Source organism: Diadema antillarum, unplaced genomic scaffold (genome assembly GCF_040938485.1).
Source record: "Diadema antillarum isolate AM-2024a unplaced genomic scaffold, OU_Dant_1.0 seq00000586_RagTag, whole genome shotgun sequence".
NCBI lineage: Eukaryota > Metazoa > Echinodermata > Echinoidea > Diadematoida > Diadematidae > Diadema > Diadema antillarum.
The window spans coordinates 745,867-763,831 of NW_027271520.1; the positions used below are offsets into that span (position 1 = coordinate 745,867).

Sequence of the window (17,965 nt, forward strand, 5' to 3'; positions counted from 1 at the left end):
AGGACAGAAGTATTCATCGAAGTATTTGTGGGCAATAATGAAATTGATTGGTATGTCACCCTCTGTAGCCCAGTATACGAAGAGTTTGTTTGCAAATAACGATAAGTCCATTTTTGGAGATTTTGAAGTACGGTCTCTGTCAAAAAGTACAAAATTATACCTTTTAAATGACATATTGGTTACTATATATAAAGGTATATTTTTGAAGTTATGGTCGAAAGAAGCAAAAATTTTCTTATTATTCTCTTTATTTTTCTTGACCTTTAATCGCAAATATCTCCATCTGACAAATATGGACTTATCGGTTTTTGCAAACAAACTCTTCATACAGAGTTTATAGACACCAAGCGAACCTTTCGAAACGTGCTACGATTGTAAACATTGTATTTTTTCACAAAGGCGCTAGAATAGGTCAAACATATAGCCCATCGATGAGGAGCGTGTTTCCGATTTACGATCGCAACGCATTCCAAGAGTGTTGCGTAAGCTGGAAGAGTTACGTAACTCACTGGAAGTATTTTTCATTGGGCTTGAGCAGCATGCAGTGAGCAGTCGCAGCGATTATGCCATCAATGTACGCAGAGGGCGTCGTCCATATTCATGCATGAACATTCCCATAATTCCTTGCGGAGGTCTGAGAAATTTCTGTCGGAGAGCACGAAAACTGCGAAAATGTCAGTAGCAAGTAAGTATAAAAATCTCCAATCTCCTTTATTCCTTGTCAAAGTGAATATCACTGGTTGGACTTCCGTCATATTAATAGGTGATTGTACCCGTATCCAGGATATATTTTGTCCTATTTCATGAAATATTTTGGTGCCTTCGCGTGACGTGTGACTCGACCCGGCATTGCGTAGTAATCTTTCATGTGTAGTACCATAGTCCCACATGCTTATTTCTGTTGTTAGTTACTTTTTTGTTTGAAGGACGACCGAATTACGAAGTGAAGCTCTCCAATGCAATTGTGTTGCTGTATGTTGGATGTTGCTTGTGACATGGTCAGATGGTCGATGGTAGATTCTTCTTGGTTGCTATGGTAGGGTTAGCCGGGCAATCCAGGGGTTTAGGGACCTACACACAGTGGTTATGGTGCGACTGTGATGCCTTTTTATTAGTCTTCTTACACTAAATTTATACTACAGTAGTACAGAGTGCTTATGTATGGGTGCGTTTAGGTTAATATCAACTCCTTTTCTCGGCAGAAATAGGTTTTCCAAACAGCTTTCAAGGAATTTTTACAAGTTGATAAACGCAGAGCTGTTTTGAAAGCCCTTTCGGAAAGCCTTTTCGAAAGCCGCAAATTTGTGGCTTTCCAAACAGGTTTCCTAAACAGGTTTTCAGAAACCTGTTTGTAAAAGCCTTTTGAAGTTGATAAACGCAAAGCTGTTTTGAAACGGCTTTGTATTGTAGTATTGTACTGCAGTTACAAACAATGCACGCCTTATGAGACCTCTTCTCCTCGGGTCGAATTGCGCCATGCAGCTGTGCAGTGACAGGCCAGTTATCGTGTTCACGAAGAGAGTTGATAAACGCAACTATTTTGGAAGCCGTTTCTAAAGGGCTCTGGAAAGGGCTTTTGAAAGCCGTTTAAACAGGGGAAAGTTGATAAATGCAGCCAAAGTCTCATGCCGCCACTCAGAAATATTTGAAGTACCGTATTCGCCGGTGCAAAGGCCGCAGCGCCGTATAAGCCGCACCCCCCATTTGTGCAACGCAAAAAAAAAATAAATAAATAAAAAAAAAATAAAAAAAAAATACTGGAAAGAAACGTGAAAACCTGATGCTTGAAGATGAATGATAAAGACACTTTACGGTTAAAAAAAAATTAAATTTACACGGAAATAAACAAGTGGGTACCATACAAAATACGATGTTCTCGCACACATTAATATTGTCACACACGTAGATACATCGTTCAATCGAAAAACTCGAACAAACATTGAACAAAAACTCACCTCCAAATTTTTGCCAGTGAGGTAATAACTTAACAAAAATGAACAAAACACGCTCAGAAGTACGATTGTACTCTGAAAATAATGTGTAATGATGCAAAAGCAAAAGAGAGAAAATGAGGGAAAGGGACAGGAGGAAATCTAACGCTAGAGAACATACACCACAGGTGTGCGAGTTGCTAGTCGATCGAGTCACATTGTAATAGCATAGACAGGTGGTTGTCTGTACATGCAAGTCTATAGACAGATACATTGTAATATAGTAGACAGGTATTCATGTAATAGACAGGTGGTTGTCTGTACAGTCTATAGACAGGTACATTGTAATATAGTAGACAGGTATTCATGTAATAGACAGGTAATCATGTATAGACAGGTACTACGGTACATTGTCATAGACAGGTTCATTGTAATAGACAGGTAATCACGTAATAGACAGGTAATCATGTAATAGACAGGTTCTGACAAACACTTTGTTACTCATTAGTAGTTAGCACAGCGCTACGCTTTGAGCTTAAGTTTTATTTTTGCCTCATTAAAATTTCATAGAAAAGACAAAGAGGACCTACTGATGAGGAACAAACACGGAATGCAGCTTTGCTTGTAAGATTTGTATACTGGTATTCATATCATCGGGGGATGGTTGCCTCCTTGGTTGCCTATTGTGTAGTCCCATACATGTATAAATGTGCTAGTTTTTACTCCCGATTTGCTGGGTTGCAGAGACCAATTTTGGTTTTGCCGCCAGATAGGCCGCACCCCGACTTTTCACTTTCATTTTTCTGAAAAATACTGCGGCCTATACGCCGGCGAAGACGGTATGTGCTAAACTGGAGCTGCCTCACAGATAGGAAGACAATTGATTCATGTGGCATTGCATCATGACTCGTGACTCTCAATGGAAGATATGTCTTTATGATGGTAATTGCTTTTTGCCGTCCCTTCTTAGAAAACAAGCGGCACATTAATATTACAGGGCTTGGAAAGGGCTATGGAAAGGGCTTTCGAAAGGGCTGTGGAAGGGCTTTCGAAAGGGCTATCGAAAGGGCTTTCGAAAGCTGTTTAAACGGGAAAGTTGATAAACGCAGCCTTAGACTACTACAGACTGTAGGTCTAGAAATTCCAGAGAACACTGCATACTTGCCAACTAATAAGATTTTAGCAGATGCAGTAAGATTTTTTACATTAAAAATAGCAAAATCAGATTTTCTGTCAGAGAAATTAGATTTTAAAAGAATATTCAGGTATACCTTTCATGTGTATTTTCTGAAGATTTGACTGAAAGTAAGATTTTTAACTTAAGTTTGCATATAAAATAAGACTTTTGCAATCCACGAGTAAGATATTTCATCTTGAAATGTTGGCAGGTATGATACTGTACAGAAATGGATTTTGACATGTTTCATTCATCAGTTTCTTAGCGTGGACATGATTGATGTCACTGATCATGCTCATTGTGAGTACAAGTACATTGTAGGCCTACAGAAACTGCATAAGTTACCAAGACGCTACTCCCAGTCCCAGATATGATTATGAATAAAGTGTACGTGTAGGTGCTAAATAGTATTTTAATTTACTTTTGTGTCTATGGCTATGCATGATGTAGAGTCGTCTACTCATGTAGATATCTTGAAATTGAATTCCACTGAAACAGATTGCACCAGTACAGTCCCTAATCCTAAATCACACTATTCACAGGATGTATGTAGATCTAAAGTTTACAGTCAATGCACGTAGGTCTAGACTTTATACAAAAACGAAGATCTAGTTTATTTCCAATAAAAAAACCCACACCAAGTTTTAACCTCCTATGACCATGTCGCGCCAAAATTTGACCACAAAATGAATACTTTGGAGGTTTTACACATGACATAGCTGGCGGTCAAAAATTTTGGATGGCATTTATGGTTGAATTATGGGGAGAGATTGCGGTGTATGCTGCTTGCACAATCTAGAACTGGAGTTCGCCGTTTAATATTACAGTGTATAGGAATTGGGACTGGACGCAGAGCTAAAAATCATTGTGCAATTATTGTAATTGTGCTGAAACAAGTTGAAAGAATTCAGTTTTTTTTAAATTGAGAAATGTGTGTAAATGTATTGTCTGTGTGTCAGTCTGTCTGTGTATCATCTTGTTTGATGTGGGAACTGCATTGCTTATCAGACTTTATTCAACTTCCAAAATCTTTTGTACATTGACTTTTTGCTCGTGGTTACTTGTAGCAGAATATAAGGCAGTAACTTAAATTTCAGATCGTGAAGGCAGCGTACATCTACACCACGATCACTAACAAAGAGCAAGTTGTTTTGAGTGAAGACATGAAAAGTCAACTTTGATATTGATGCTTCCTGATGACTGAATTTATTCAAATTTATGTGAATAATTGAAATTTATAAAAAGTACAATGTGCATTATACATTATTAAGCTGCTACTTAACCTCCATATCTGCCAATCTGATATTCCATACTGTAAAAGTGGCTATTGTATTGCAAGTAATTTTTCAAGCTCTGCCAAGTAAAATTAATTTCACATATGTTTTTAATTCTGCGGAAATAAGGCATTACATAGTGGTTGAACATGTACAAAGCAAGCTAAAATATTGGCATATACATGCTTAAAGGGATCGTATAGTTTTGGTTGAGATCTCATTTCAGGTTTCTTACATTTTTTGGTGAGATATTGAGAAACCTCTTATGAAATATGAAAGAGCATGTACAATTGTATGATTGGTATACAGTAATTCTATGAGGAATTCAACGTTTGTTTGATGAAAATTGGTTTTGAAATGGCTGAGATATCCAAAAAAGAGCAATTCTAATAAAGTGTGGGACCCACACTTTATTACGATCACTTTGTTACCCACGCCGATGAAAATCGGCAGGGGGTTATGTAAAGGGTTCCGTATGTTTGTTTGTTTGTTTGTTTGTTTGTTTGTTTGTTTGTGTGTTTGTTTGTTTGTTTGTTTGTTTGTTTGATTGTTTGTTTGTGTACAAGATAACAAGAGAACGGGTAAACGGATTTGCACGAAATGTTCAGGGGATGTCTGGATAATGACAGGAAAGAATCGATTAGATTTTGGTGATAATCGGTTGACCCTTGCAAATTCTGTGCGACCTTTAAGTTTTGACCCCATGGTATAGTGACCACTCCGAAAATTTCCCGTTTCTCACTTTGCGATTTTCCGCTACCATACGAAAACATAAACTCCCAAACGATCGGACTTCGCTGGTCAAATGTTCGTAAGAATTCCGAAATTTACGTTTAGGCCTATTTGAAGGACTATGTCCTTCTGGATTTATGAAAGTTCGTTCTCCGTCGTCACAAACTGGCCCGTATTTTGATGATTTTTCAAATTAAAATTGATTGTTTCTTTCGTTGGAGGAGCATTTGCTCGGTCGCAGTCACACTGCACGATATGCGCGCTCAATGTCAATGCGTGTGCAAGGCCGCTGAAAATGCATCGCGCTCTACCCTGTTGGTGCAAAATAGCATCGGGGACGTTGCGGCGCTCGTTGGTGACCGAATACTGGTGCAGTAGACATTTGCATTTAACCCTTGCATTGAATAATTCCCGTAGACACTAATCATAGGGGTAATTGCCTAGGGAGTACGTAAATTTTGTTTTTCTTTTGCGCTTTTGTGGATACCATCAAAGATCGTACACTCATACGACCTTTGATATCAACACACTCTCGGCTTGCTATAAGCAAAATATCCCGCAAGAAAACGGTGTATTTCTCGATTTTTAGCGCTTTTTCGGCGACCCGTCGCGTAGACAATACTCTAAAACTGGACTTAATTCGTGCGCGCTTGGAAAAGTTCCGAATCTGCACTTTTGACGGTGGAATTTGGGATTTTCGATGAATTTTTGGAGGAGACTAAAGGACTTTCCTGTGGTGAATGAGTGTTACCGTATGTGAAATGATGTGATTTGCGTGTGATGTGACTGTAGAACCAAAGATCGTACACTTCAGTGTACGATCTTTGGTAGAACGCACTGGCTGGTGATAAAGGACACTGGCAATTAAGTGACCGAATTCTGGTAGATGACCGAATGCACAGTATGTTTACCCCGACTTTGTACAAGGCGTGAGTCTGCCGCCTTTGACGGCCCCTCTCTAGTTTTAGTTTGTTTTTGGATGTTTCAGTCATTCCAAACCCAATTTTCATCAAATAAACTTTGAATTCTCCTTAAAATGGCATGCTCTGTACTATATCATAAGTGTTTTCTTGGTATCTCGCAAAAAGTTAAAAGCCCAATTCTCATCTCCACCAAGACTGTACTATCCCTGTACATGTAATAATATGCAATGTACTATAACACAGTGTATGTACATGTATTTCTTCTTCTTCTTTTTCCAGGGCAAAGTCCTCCCCTCTTCAATTCCTTCCGCAAATGGTACTACGGCCTCTGCGGTTTCAATCAGCTCGGTAAGTTGCTATAGCTTGTACTGTGTAAGTGAAGTAGAAGTGAATCAACAGTAAATGGCTAATGTGGTAGTCATACATTGTACAGTGAGGCTTCAAAGAGAAGTGTATGAAGTTCTTCTCTCCCATTGCATTACTTTAATGAATGATAATCTGTAATGTCACTATGTCAGTACATCATGTACGAAGAAAGACAAAGGTACAAGTTTAAACTGATTGACACTGAAGTGGGGTTCATAGAGTGTAGCTGACAGTGGCCATTGGCAACAAAGAAAGATTGTGGGGGCATCAAAACAAAGTAAGACACAAGGTGATACACTTCATTGATACACATGTTGCTTATGTAGATAAAAGACTGACTTGTAAATGTAAAGCTGGCAATAGAAAAAATGTGTATTGATATAAGCAACATACCCACTAAATGTACTTAGTGCCAATATGCTATTTCTCTCTCATGCCCAACTGGTTTTTTTTTTCCTATTACACTTTGCAAAGTCCATCAGGCTTAGAAGAATGTTTGTAGTAGTAAATTTATGAAAAGAATTTGCTCTAATGACTGCAGCATACAGTAGCTGGATGAAGACAATGATTTACATATTTGTTGTTGGTGCAGCAAATATCATATGATTTACAATCTGTATTTCATTGTGTAGTATTTTGTCTATCGTGCTACTACTAACCACACTGCACTGACAATGCAGTACCCAGTACAAACGCCACCAGCCGCTAGCCGCAGCCACTGCACTGCGAACCAGTTCAGTGTACGCAGTGGCAGTGCGATCAGACCAAAGCAAAGCTGGGTAAAGCAAAGCTGCGGATCACTGTCCTCTCTCTACAAAATTCCGGTGTACTTTGTAAACACATTCTCTCTCCCCCCCCCCCCCCCCCCACATAAAAAATCTTAAATTGAATCACTTAAATCCTCCCATGAAACAGTCACTATGATTCCATGTGACACCTGCAGAGTACTCTTCTGTAATATTATATTATTTTTGCCTCAGTGACTTCACGTTCATTCTCTCTGAATCTAAAAAAAAGAGTTCCATTATCTGTAATAGGTGACCTACAATGTAAGCATTATATACAGTAGAAGTAGCCACAATCATCTTTTATTGTCCCCGCCGAACGAGTTCGAGCAGGGGACTATGAAACGGGCTCCGTACGTGTGTGTGTCCGTGCGTCCGTCCGTCTGTCTGTCTGTCTGTGCGTCCTTGTGTGATCAAAATGTTCAATTTGCTACTTCTCTGTCATTTATGAGCCAATTTTGATTCTGTTTGCTTTATATGATAGCACTACATGGGAGCTTTGAAACTTCTACACAGAAATTCAGTTGTGACCTTTGACCTTGACCTTTGACCTATATTGTACATTTTGCTACAAAATGCTACTCCGTCGCCATTTCTAACCCGATTTCGATTCCGTTTGCTTTATGTGATGGCACTAGGTGAGGGCTTCAAAACTTATACACAGAATTTTGACCTTTGACTTCTTTGACCTTTGACCTATATTGTACATTTTGCTACAAAATGCTACTCCTTCGCCATTTCTAACCCGATTTTGATTCCGTTTGCTTTATGTGATGGCACTAGGTGAGGGCTTCAACACTTCTACACAGAATTTTGGCCTTTGACTTCTTTGACCTTTGACCTTGATTTTTTTACCATATTGTACGTTGGCTACAAAATGCTACTCCTTCGCCATTTCTAACCAGATTTCAATTCCGTTTGCTTTATGTGATGGCTTTAGGTGAGGGCTTCAAAACTGCTACACAGAATTTTGACCTTTGACTTCTTTGACCTTTGACCTTGATTTTTTACCTGTATTGTACATTTTGCTACAAAATGCTACTCCTTCGCCATTTCTAACGCGATTTCGATTCCGTTTGCTTTATGTGATGGCACTAGGTTAGGGCTTCCAAACTTCTACACAGAATTTTGACCTTTGATTTCCTTGACCTTTGACCTTGATTTTTGACCTATATTGTACATTGGCTACAAAATGCTACTCCTTCGCCATTTCTAACCCGATTTCGATTCCGTTTGCTTTATGTGATGGCACTAGGTGAGGGCTTCCAAACTTCTACACAGAATTTTGACCTTTGACTTCTTTGACCTTTGACCTTGATTTCTGACCTGTATTGTACATTTTGCTACAAAATGCTACTCCTTTGCCATTTCTAACCCGATTTTGATTCTATTTGCTTTATGTGATGGCACTCGTAGGTGAGGGCTTCAAAACTTCTACACAGAATTTTGACCTTTGACTTCTTTGACCTTTGACCTTGATTTTTGACTTGTATTGCACATTGGCTGCAAAATGCTACTCCTTCGCCATTTCTAACCCGATTTCAATTCCGTTTGGTTTATGTGATGGCACTAGGTGAGGGCTTTAAAACCTCTAAACAGAATTTTGGCCTTTGACTTCTTTGACCTTTGACCTTGATTTTTGACCTATATTGTACATTTTGCTACAAAATGCTACTTCTGGCGGGAACATATGTTACGCACTGCGTAATTTCTACTTTTCCTTGTTTTTTATCATTTTTTATGTTGTCAAAAACATATTATTCATGTAAGCATGCACATGTGCAAATCTCCTCTTGTTTTTCAGGATTGAGGCGCGATGACACGCTGCGGAGTACACCGATTGTTGAAGAAGCCATTCGACGCCTGCCAGAGGACGAGTACAATGCACGTGTCTTCAGGATAAAGAGAGCCCTGGATCTTTCCCTCAAGCACTCAATTCTACCCAAGGACCAGTGGACAAAATTTGAAGAGGTGAGCATGTGCCTGATATAAGATTTGTTTTCTTATGCCCTCATGATGTTTTCTTGTGTGGAAAATATGAAAGTATTTAAAAGAAACTTCTGTTCTTTAGCAAATGTGCCACAGTAGGGCAACAATAATTCATCTCATTTTTAAGATGGTAAGACCATATAAGATAAGACCTTTTTCTTTTTTAACCCATTGACCAAGTGTTAACCAAGTGTCAATGAGAAATCTGTGTTGTAGCAAAATAAGCCTATCCTCAATGGGTTAATGAGAGGTCATGCATTGAGTGTAAATGGTGTCAAGGAGCGTTGTATTGCAGACAAGCAAGAAGATTGATGTAGTTGGTGCCAACATTCGATTAGTGGAAAAACAATTTCAAAACACATGTGTACAGTTCTAATTTGTGTTCATTTCAGGGAGCTAGAACTCTAACTATTGCTAGTGCTACCACTGCCACTGCTGGTATTCTTTTCACAGTGTTACTGTAAAAGACAAGCAAAACTCATTCCAATTGATCATTTACAAAGTATGGAAAGGCGTGGATGTTAAAGCATTGGCTACAGAGGTTACTTAGTAACAAAGCAAAGACAATGCAGTTTCTTGTCATCCTGTTTCACATTTGCACGTGTGGGCTTTGTACGTTTGATATCTGTGCTCCTTCACCTGCTGTGTACATTTTTCTGTTTACTGCCACAGGATGAGAGGTACCTGAAGAAATACTTGGACGAAGTCGAAAGGGAATTTGCGGAGAAGGCGGAGTGGAACAAGCGCTAACGACAGCAGAATGCCCAACTGTACAGAGAAACATAGAAAAGTTTTTAATAGAGAATACGTCAGCCATCTTGCAAACACAACAAAAGGGTTCTAAAAAATGCAGACCTTGATACAGATTGATATTCTAGAGTGCATTTTTTTTTTTGGTACCCTTTGCATTATTACACAAGAAGAGCAGTTTGTGTAGAGTTGTTGAACAATTCATCATTTATACACATTTGTTCAAACTCACACTCTGTGTGAAACGTTGATCTTTAGCCGGTTCCAAATGTCATCAAGGTAATTGCTGCAGATTGAATGAAAGTTGAGCACACTGTTGATCAGAAAATATTTTTGAATGGCAACATCTGACATAAATGAAATGGTATCAAGCAGTTTATTTGATAGCAGCAAATCAGACCATAACTGCCAGCTAAACATCTCAGACCTGGCACACCCCCCAAACTGTCAAACTATTGAATGCAAAACAGTGAATTTTAACTCTTGGTGTCATATCGCAGGATATGAAGAAATTCCTGTGCATTTAGATGCCATTTTTGTTATTTTCTTTTTTTCTTCTAAATGTGGAAGTATCAATATTGTGTACCCTGTATCTCAAGCTGCTTTTTTTTTTTTGGTGGCTGTTGTCATGCAAGGAATGATGAATTTGAATGTGTTATGATATAAACTATTGTAAAATATTCTTTGGAAGTGAGGATTAAAAGTTTGTTTATTCCTTTCTTTCCATCAAAGCTGCTTACTCTGTCTTCTTCTCTGGTGTAATGGCGTAGTTTCAGTTTTTATCCATTTATTTTGACTTGCCACAGTGCAGCAAAAGTTTACATTTTCAGACAAAGCTTTTCTCTCATTTCAGCATTGTGAACTTCAGGTTCCTATGATTATGCTGACTGTAGACATGATATTAAAGTAAGATTCCATGTTGAGTTTGATTTACTTTCAACTTTAGCTCTGATTTCACACACGAAATGCAGGGATTCTCCGCACTTTGCAATATTGTATCTTAACGCTGTACAGTTTACTCCCATTATAACGAACACGGTTATAACAAAATTACGGTTACAATGTGTACTACGTAGTAAAAATTCAGGCTGCAACATTATGCACTCTATGTATTTCTATTGTTTATTTGTTCGGTTGTAACGAAATTTCGATATAACAAAAGAAAATTGCCGGTCCCAAGGACTTTGTTATAACGGGAGTCTACTGTACAACATTGCTCTGTGCAAGTGTGATGTGTGTGTGTGTGCTTATGTTTGCATATGAATGCCTTTTTTAGCATGTATCAGTGTGGGGAACATGCTTCTGATCCTCTTGGAAGCGATGGATGATGTAAAATTCACATACTGTATACGCTATATATTTCGCGGGGGTTTTATTTTCGCGCATTTCGCGAGTCGGGAGCTATTCGCGAAATTAACAACACGCGAAAATATTACCTTCCAAAATGAATCCCTTGCCTTGATGATACAAACATTTCAGTACTAGTATACCATGTCGCGGCTTACTGAACAGACCATACTGGCTAAGCTTGTTTACGTACATACAGCACGTCCACATCTATACTTACGAATACTGTAGAGAGCCAATCCATTATCGCAAGGGGACCACTCGTCAGAAATCTAGCGCGATGGAATTAACCACTTCAAAAATGTTGAATTCTAACTTACTAGTTCGCAGAGTTTGGTAAGTTTTTTTCATGCAGTGTATAACTAGTATCATTCTTATTTGCTAGTAAGTTGAAAATTCACACTTTCTTGGCCACTTCATATTTTCTCTGGTCCCCCAATCGCGAATTTAACCACTCGCGAAAATGTGTGACAGCGGCAATTCGCGAATATTTATGTACGCGAAAATTATAGCGTATACAGTAGTAGGTCTGCTATGGTGTCTGTTGCTAAAAGACACATTTTGCAACAATTCTCACATGAGCAAAGGATGGTATTATCCTTAAGTTGGTTACTCATTGTAATTAGAAGCTACTGAATGGTGATACAATTAATCAATTTTGATGATGATGGTGGTAATTAATGATAATGATGACAAACTTTTCAGACCCACACACACATACGCACAAGCGCACACACACATTATATACATTGTACAGATATGCATGATATTGTCCAGAAAAGGTATGCACTTGTGCTTGATAAAAGGGGCACATTTTTCCCCTTGATAAGAGACGCGCCAGAAGAAACACAGCAAACTTTGCGCAAGTCAATTTTAGGTAGGAATTTTTTCTCAGTTGGGACCATAAAAATGTGTTGACAAAGGCTATTCGTTGGTATATTTACTTTCAACTTACACAGAAGAATCTTCCAGAAATCAATACAAGAAAGAAAAATGGCAATATATTATACGTGTATACATGTAACATACACAATGTATTTTAATGGTGTTGACTTAATGAGCAAAGTTTACTGTATAATGTATACCCTTCAGCATGCACTCTGATGGGCTTGACCTGGCTTGCCAACAATTGATGTGTCAGTACGTGTGTATATGTGTATATGTATGTGTGTGTGGGTGTGTGTGTGCGTGTGTGTGAGAGTCTTCTAACAACATAAATACTGCAAAACACTGAGGTATAAAGTTTGCAATGCAAATGGCACATTGCTAGGCTGCCAGGACTACAAAAATCAATATCAGATTCTACCAAGCAATCCAAAGAGAGCAATCAAAGTACACTCATTCCTAACTTGAAATTTTCAAGAAGTCTCCCACAGAACCAGGAAGACAATTGCTTGCATATTGTGCTTTCATAAGTTGATGTCTTTCGTGTCATGTGTAACTACACAACACATTGTACTTCTTTTATCTACAAACAGAGTTATCAAATGTGTTAATACAAGATTCCACACATCACCTCAAAATCATAACAACACGTACCTCGAGTGTGCGACTATCTGCAGTAAGCAGCATTTTTAATAAATAAAGGAACTCTGTCTCACACACTATATGTGCTTGGGGTTTCAATTTGCATAAATTTCTGGTCTTGATTTAAAAAAAAAAAACAACAACAACAAAAAAACCTTACCCCACATCTAAATACATGTATATGGCATGTATCCTATACACAATCTTCCACGGCTTGAAAAACAATTTTGTCTTAAATGCAATGTCAAAGAAGAGGAAAATCAGCGATGTACAGCGAAACATGCAAATTTTTACCTGCAAATGAAAAGAGTTGATATTAACCAAATCAACACAGAGATCTAATGTTGACACAAATCCTTTGCTTGAAAACCAAGAAGCATAGGGAAACATGGGTGGTCTGATTGAATTGATTTTCAATCGCAGTCTCTACTGGGTCTCTACACATTCCTCTAGCTTCAGCACCTTCCATAAGGGCAACCAAAGTGACTGTGAGATGGCAAAACAATGTACCTACATGCAACCTCTTTTCCTGTAAATCAAGTTTTTTAAGGTACAGCTCTTTTTCTGTTTTTGTATAATACTTCATATCTTACCCTGAAAGGACTGACAGTATCAACAATATATTGAATGCACATTGATTTCACAAGAACCCTTAAATCGAAACATACATTGTTGTATCACATCAATCTAACCAATGTATTGCTACGGCAAAACAATGTAAGTCTCATCAATGGTGTGCGTACATGAAACACATTGTCATTCTGTGCGCGGTTCTGTGGTCTGCGCGCATTGTGCAGCCCACTGTGTATCAACATGTATATGGCAAAACAAAGTATTTCATGTAGATACGTCGTCTTGCCAAGTTCATGTACGACGCATGTTGAGAGGGGCAAGCATATCGCCACTTACATTGTTTTGCAAACATTCGAACAAAATTATAACATTTCCCACTGGAGGGAGTGTCATATCTCAGTCTGATGTTGTGGACTGCGTTCTGATTTCAAGATTTGCTTCAGAGTTAGATTACACTAAAACAAACTGTCAATTTTCATGAATTTTGGACATATGTTGTTTTGCCATCTCAAGTCCATAAGAGGGTAGGCCCATAGACAACATGTACAGAAACAAAACTGATGCAGTCTGTTTCTCCATCATCAACATTATACCTGCTCCAAATATCAACAATTCCTTCATTGTCCATCATATGCGAGCATGGCACTTGCACTTTAAAGGTAGGGAATCCCATTTGCATGCCTTAAATGAAGAGTTGTATAAATACAGTGGTATGTTGAAGAGAGTATCATTTTAGAAACTCCCATAAAGTATTGAAAGTGGAAGGTAACATTTAGTACACTTTTTTGACCGTTAGATTTTGAATTGAATTTTTTTCGGGGCTCACCGTAAATTCCAGTACATTACTAGGCTACCTTTGCAGACCCATGCACTGCATGTGTGTCCATCATGTATATTTTGTGAAGAAAGTTAATCAAAACTTACAAACATTTCTATATACATTCTTGCCACACACTCTATATGTTATTACATCAGCTCTTATACTTTTAGATTTGTGTTTATAGATAAAAAATACAGAAGACTGCAACAAAAAGGCTTAAGTGTGGCTGACACACAGAACTACTGAGTAGTTGAGTTTTGTGCATTATTCAAATTGTAGATAACTGTTGACTTCCATATTTCTCAGCAGTGGCCTAAACAAGCCCCCTGAGGTTCATATTTAATGTTTTGCTGCATTTTGGGAGGTCTGTAAAAGGTATCCCCTACCTTTAAACCTCACCCAGAAAAAAATAATGCATATAAAGATTTTTGTGTGACAGGTATGACGTCATTCCTAACATGATATTTGTGTTCCTGTCAGGAGCTGTTTTTACCAATTTTCAAATTTTTAAGACATTTGCCCTCACCCCATGGAGTGCTGTTTTCAGTGTGAAACCTGTCACATCTATGGTCACACGTCATTAACAGCAAGCAAACAAACAAAATATTTCAATAAGCTCTTAAAGAGGGAAAAAAAACACATCCCACTTTTCATTCTTGGCACAAGCTGTAACAGAATGCCATACCACCTTTTAACCCTGAAATATGACGGGGGATACAAGAACAGACAATTTTTGAAAAGAGAAGGTGAAACAGCATCCACCCTGGAGAGGTAAAAATGGTCTTCCGCACTGACAGTGCAAGATTTTGACAGAATAAATTCTGGATATTGTAAAGACACGACAAGTAGTTTGTTTGAACAACTTTTGACTCAAGCACAATCATAGCTGACAGTTCCCATCTGATTTGTAATCACATCTTCATTGTGATTCTTTTCAGAAAATTCTTTTCAGAATACAGTGACTTTGCTTCAGGAATTGCCATCTCACACGAGACACCAAAATAATGTCAAAAGCAGCGTTGAAAATCTTGTGCAAGCACTCTACTAGTGAAATTGAAGTGAGACCAATTGCCTACAAATCTTTCGTGCACATGCACACAGTCTTCATTAACTGTCTCCACATGAGCAGTTTTATACAGTACCTGGAAAAGATTTGCCCACTCACCAACTGGTCATTAGAATACGAACAAAAAATAACACATAAACAGCATGTGCAACATACATGCTTCACTATAAACAAGGAACTAGTTAGTTTAGCCCTTTACATTGTGGTATGATGGCATAAGATATTCAATAAAAATCAAACATATGTTTTGTTTAGTGTACATGAGTTATTTCCCCAGTGCAAGTTACCAATTTAGTTCCTCTACCCGTAAATTACACCCATAATTGACAGTGTTGGCAACATGCATAAAGTACATGGGTGTTTCACAAGTTATTTTTATACTTAACTTTTCCATATTAGCTGGACAGTAAAGTGCTGAAAACTGCAGTAAGAAACTGTACAGGGAATCACAGTTTATCTTTATTACACTTGAAGGCAATAAAACAATTCAATTACATGGTACGATTTGCTTTTTCTTTTGATTGTTCATTATGTATTCAATACTACTATGAACACAAAATTTACAGAACTATGACGTTGCCCAAACTAGGCATATGTTGTTGTTTTTTTTTGTACACCAGATGAGCAGACAAGCAAAGCTATTTTTCAACATCTACTTTGCTGCTATGCTGTTATATTTAATTCTGCTCAAGCTGAGTTCAAGGTCTAAAACCAAAATTAGTACGCCGCTTGGCAAGTGTTTTTTGTCTTCCTTGCTCGCAGAAAAGACATAAATGTGGAATTGCAGCATCCTGATGGAATAATCCTGCACAGACTAGCTAGGTTACTCAGTTTTTGTCTTCCTTGTATTAAAGGGATCGTACAGTTTTGGTTGAGACCTAACTTCAGGTTTCTGTCATTTTTCAATGAGAATGATGAGAAACCTCTTATAAAATCTGAAAGAGCTTGTAATTTCAAGAGGAATTCAACATTTGATAAAAATCGGTTTTGAAATGGCCGAGATATCAAACAAGAGACCCGCGGGTCTAGCTCTCACCCGAGTATCGCAAGTTCACCTTTCACGCAGTCACTAATCTAAATTATTCACAGCTCTACCAAAATTTGACCAGGCATTCTCAAGTAGAAGATGAAAATGTACAATAAGGGCCCAAATTTTTTAAGATTCCTTAATTTGGGGGGGGGGGGGGGGGATTGGGGCCCCCTGGGGCCCTCTGGGAGGGACATGGTGCCCATTTTGATAAATTGAGATCCTGACCCCTAGGGATGCTACCTGCCAAGTTTGACGAAAATCCATTATGAGGTTTTCAGGAAGAAGATGAAAATGTACAATTCAGGCCCCCATTTGGACCTTCCCAACCACCCCCCCCCCCCCCCACCCCTGCCCCCAAAAGGGGCACCCCTGGATCTCCTATGAACAAACTTGAAACTACAGTCATTAATGTACTCACTCATAGTATTATCTTAGCTCTATAACTTCTGATTCTAGAGAAGATTTTTAAAGATTCCTTCATTTTGGGGGTTTGGGCCCCCCTGGGGGCCCCCTGGGTGGGGCATGGTGCCCATTTTAACAAATTGAGATCCTAACCCCTTAGCGATGCTACCTGCCAAGTTTGGTGAAAATGGGTAATGGGGTTCTCAAGAAGAAGATAAAAATGTACAATTTAGGCCCCATTAGGACCCCTCCTCACCCCCCTCCCCTGGGTCACAAGGGGGGCACCCCTGATTCTGCCATGAACAAACTTGAAACTACAGTCATCAATGTACTAACTCATAGTATTAACTTAGCTCTATCACTTCTGGTTCTAGAGAAGAAGATTTTTACAGATTCCTTAATTTTGGGGGGTTTGGGCCCCCTAGGGGCCCCCTGGGTGGGGCACGGTGCCCATTTTAACAAATTGAGTTCCTAACCCCCTAGGGATGCTACCTGCCAAGTTTGGTGAAAATGGGTCAAGGGGTTCTCAAGAAGAAGATGAAAATGTACAATTTAGGCCTCATTAAAACCCCTCCCCACCCCCCCTCCCCTGGGTCCCAAGGGGGGCACCCCTGATTCTGCCATGAACAAACTTGAAACTACAGTCATCAATGAACTAACTCATAGTATTAACTTAGCTCTATCACTTCTGGTTCTAGAGAAGAAGATTTTTACAGATTCCTTAATTTTGGGGGGTTTGGGAACCCCTGGGGGCCCCCTGGGTGGGGCATGGTGCCCATTTTAACAAATTGAGTTCCTAACCCCCTAGGGATGCTACCTGCCAAGTTTGATGAAAATCGGTCCTGAGGTTTTCAAGAAGAAGATGAAAATGTAAAAAGTTTACGCACGACGGACGACGGACGACGGACGACGGACGACGCACGACGCACGACACACGACGGACGAAGGGCGATCGCAATAGCTCACTTGAGCCTTTGGCTCAGGTGAGCTAAAAAAGAGCGATCCTAATAAAAGGTGGGACCCACCTTTTATTACGATTGCTTTGTTTTTCTTTGTTTTTGGATGTCTCAGCAATTCCAAAACCGATTTCCATCAAATAAACTTAGTAGTCCTCTGAGAATGGTATGTTTTACAGGCCCTACTATTTCATAATGTGGTTTCTCAGTACACTGTATCTCACAAAATGTTAAAAGCCCCATTCTCATCTCAACCATTACTGTACCATCCCTTTGAATGCAACCGTTTCTTTTTACTCGATCTTAATACTGACTGT

At 38.9% G+C, this 17,965-nt stretch overlaps 1 protein-coding gene across 1 annotated transcript; it reads left to right on the forward strand.

The window, feature by feature from the left end:
- The first annotated feature begins 672 nt into the window (after positions 1–672).
- Positions 673–10,205, forward strand: LOC139735613 (cytochrome b-c1 complex subunit 7-like). The gene is made up of 4 exons (XM_071646369.1): positions 673–685; positions 6,317–6,385; positions 8,993–9,159; positions 9,850–10,205. The coding sequence occupies exons 1-4, from the start codon at positions 673–675 to the stop codon at positions 9,925–9,927; spliced, it is 327 nt and encodes a 108-aa protein (XP_071502470.1). The 3' UTR covers positions 9,928–10,205.
- The last annotated feature ends 7,760 nt before the right edge of the window (positions 10,206–17,965 follow it).

Excerpts from the sequence above, each read along its gene's own strand:
- LOC139735613 (XM_071646369.1), top strand. Across the intron at positions 6,386-8,992 it reads CTGCGGTTTCAATCAGCTCG|GATTGAGGCGCGATGACACG; the intron begins GTAAGTTGCTAT and ends CTTGTTTTTCAG. Across the intron at positions 9,160-9,849 it reads AGTGGACAAAATTTGAAGAG|GATGAGAGGTACCTGAAGAA; the intron begins GTGAGCATGTGC and ends TTACTGCCACAG.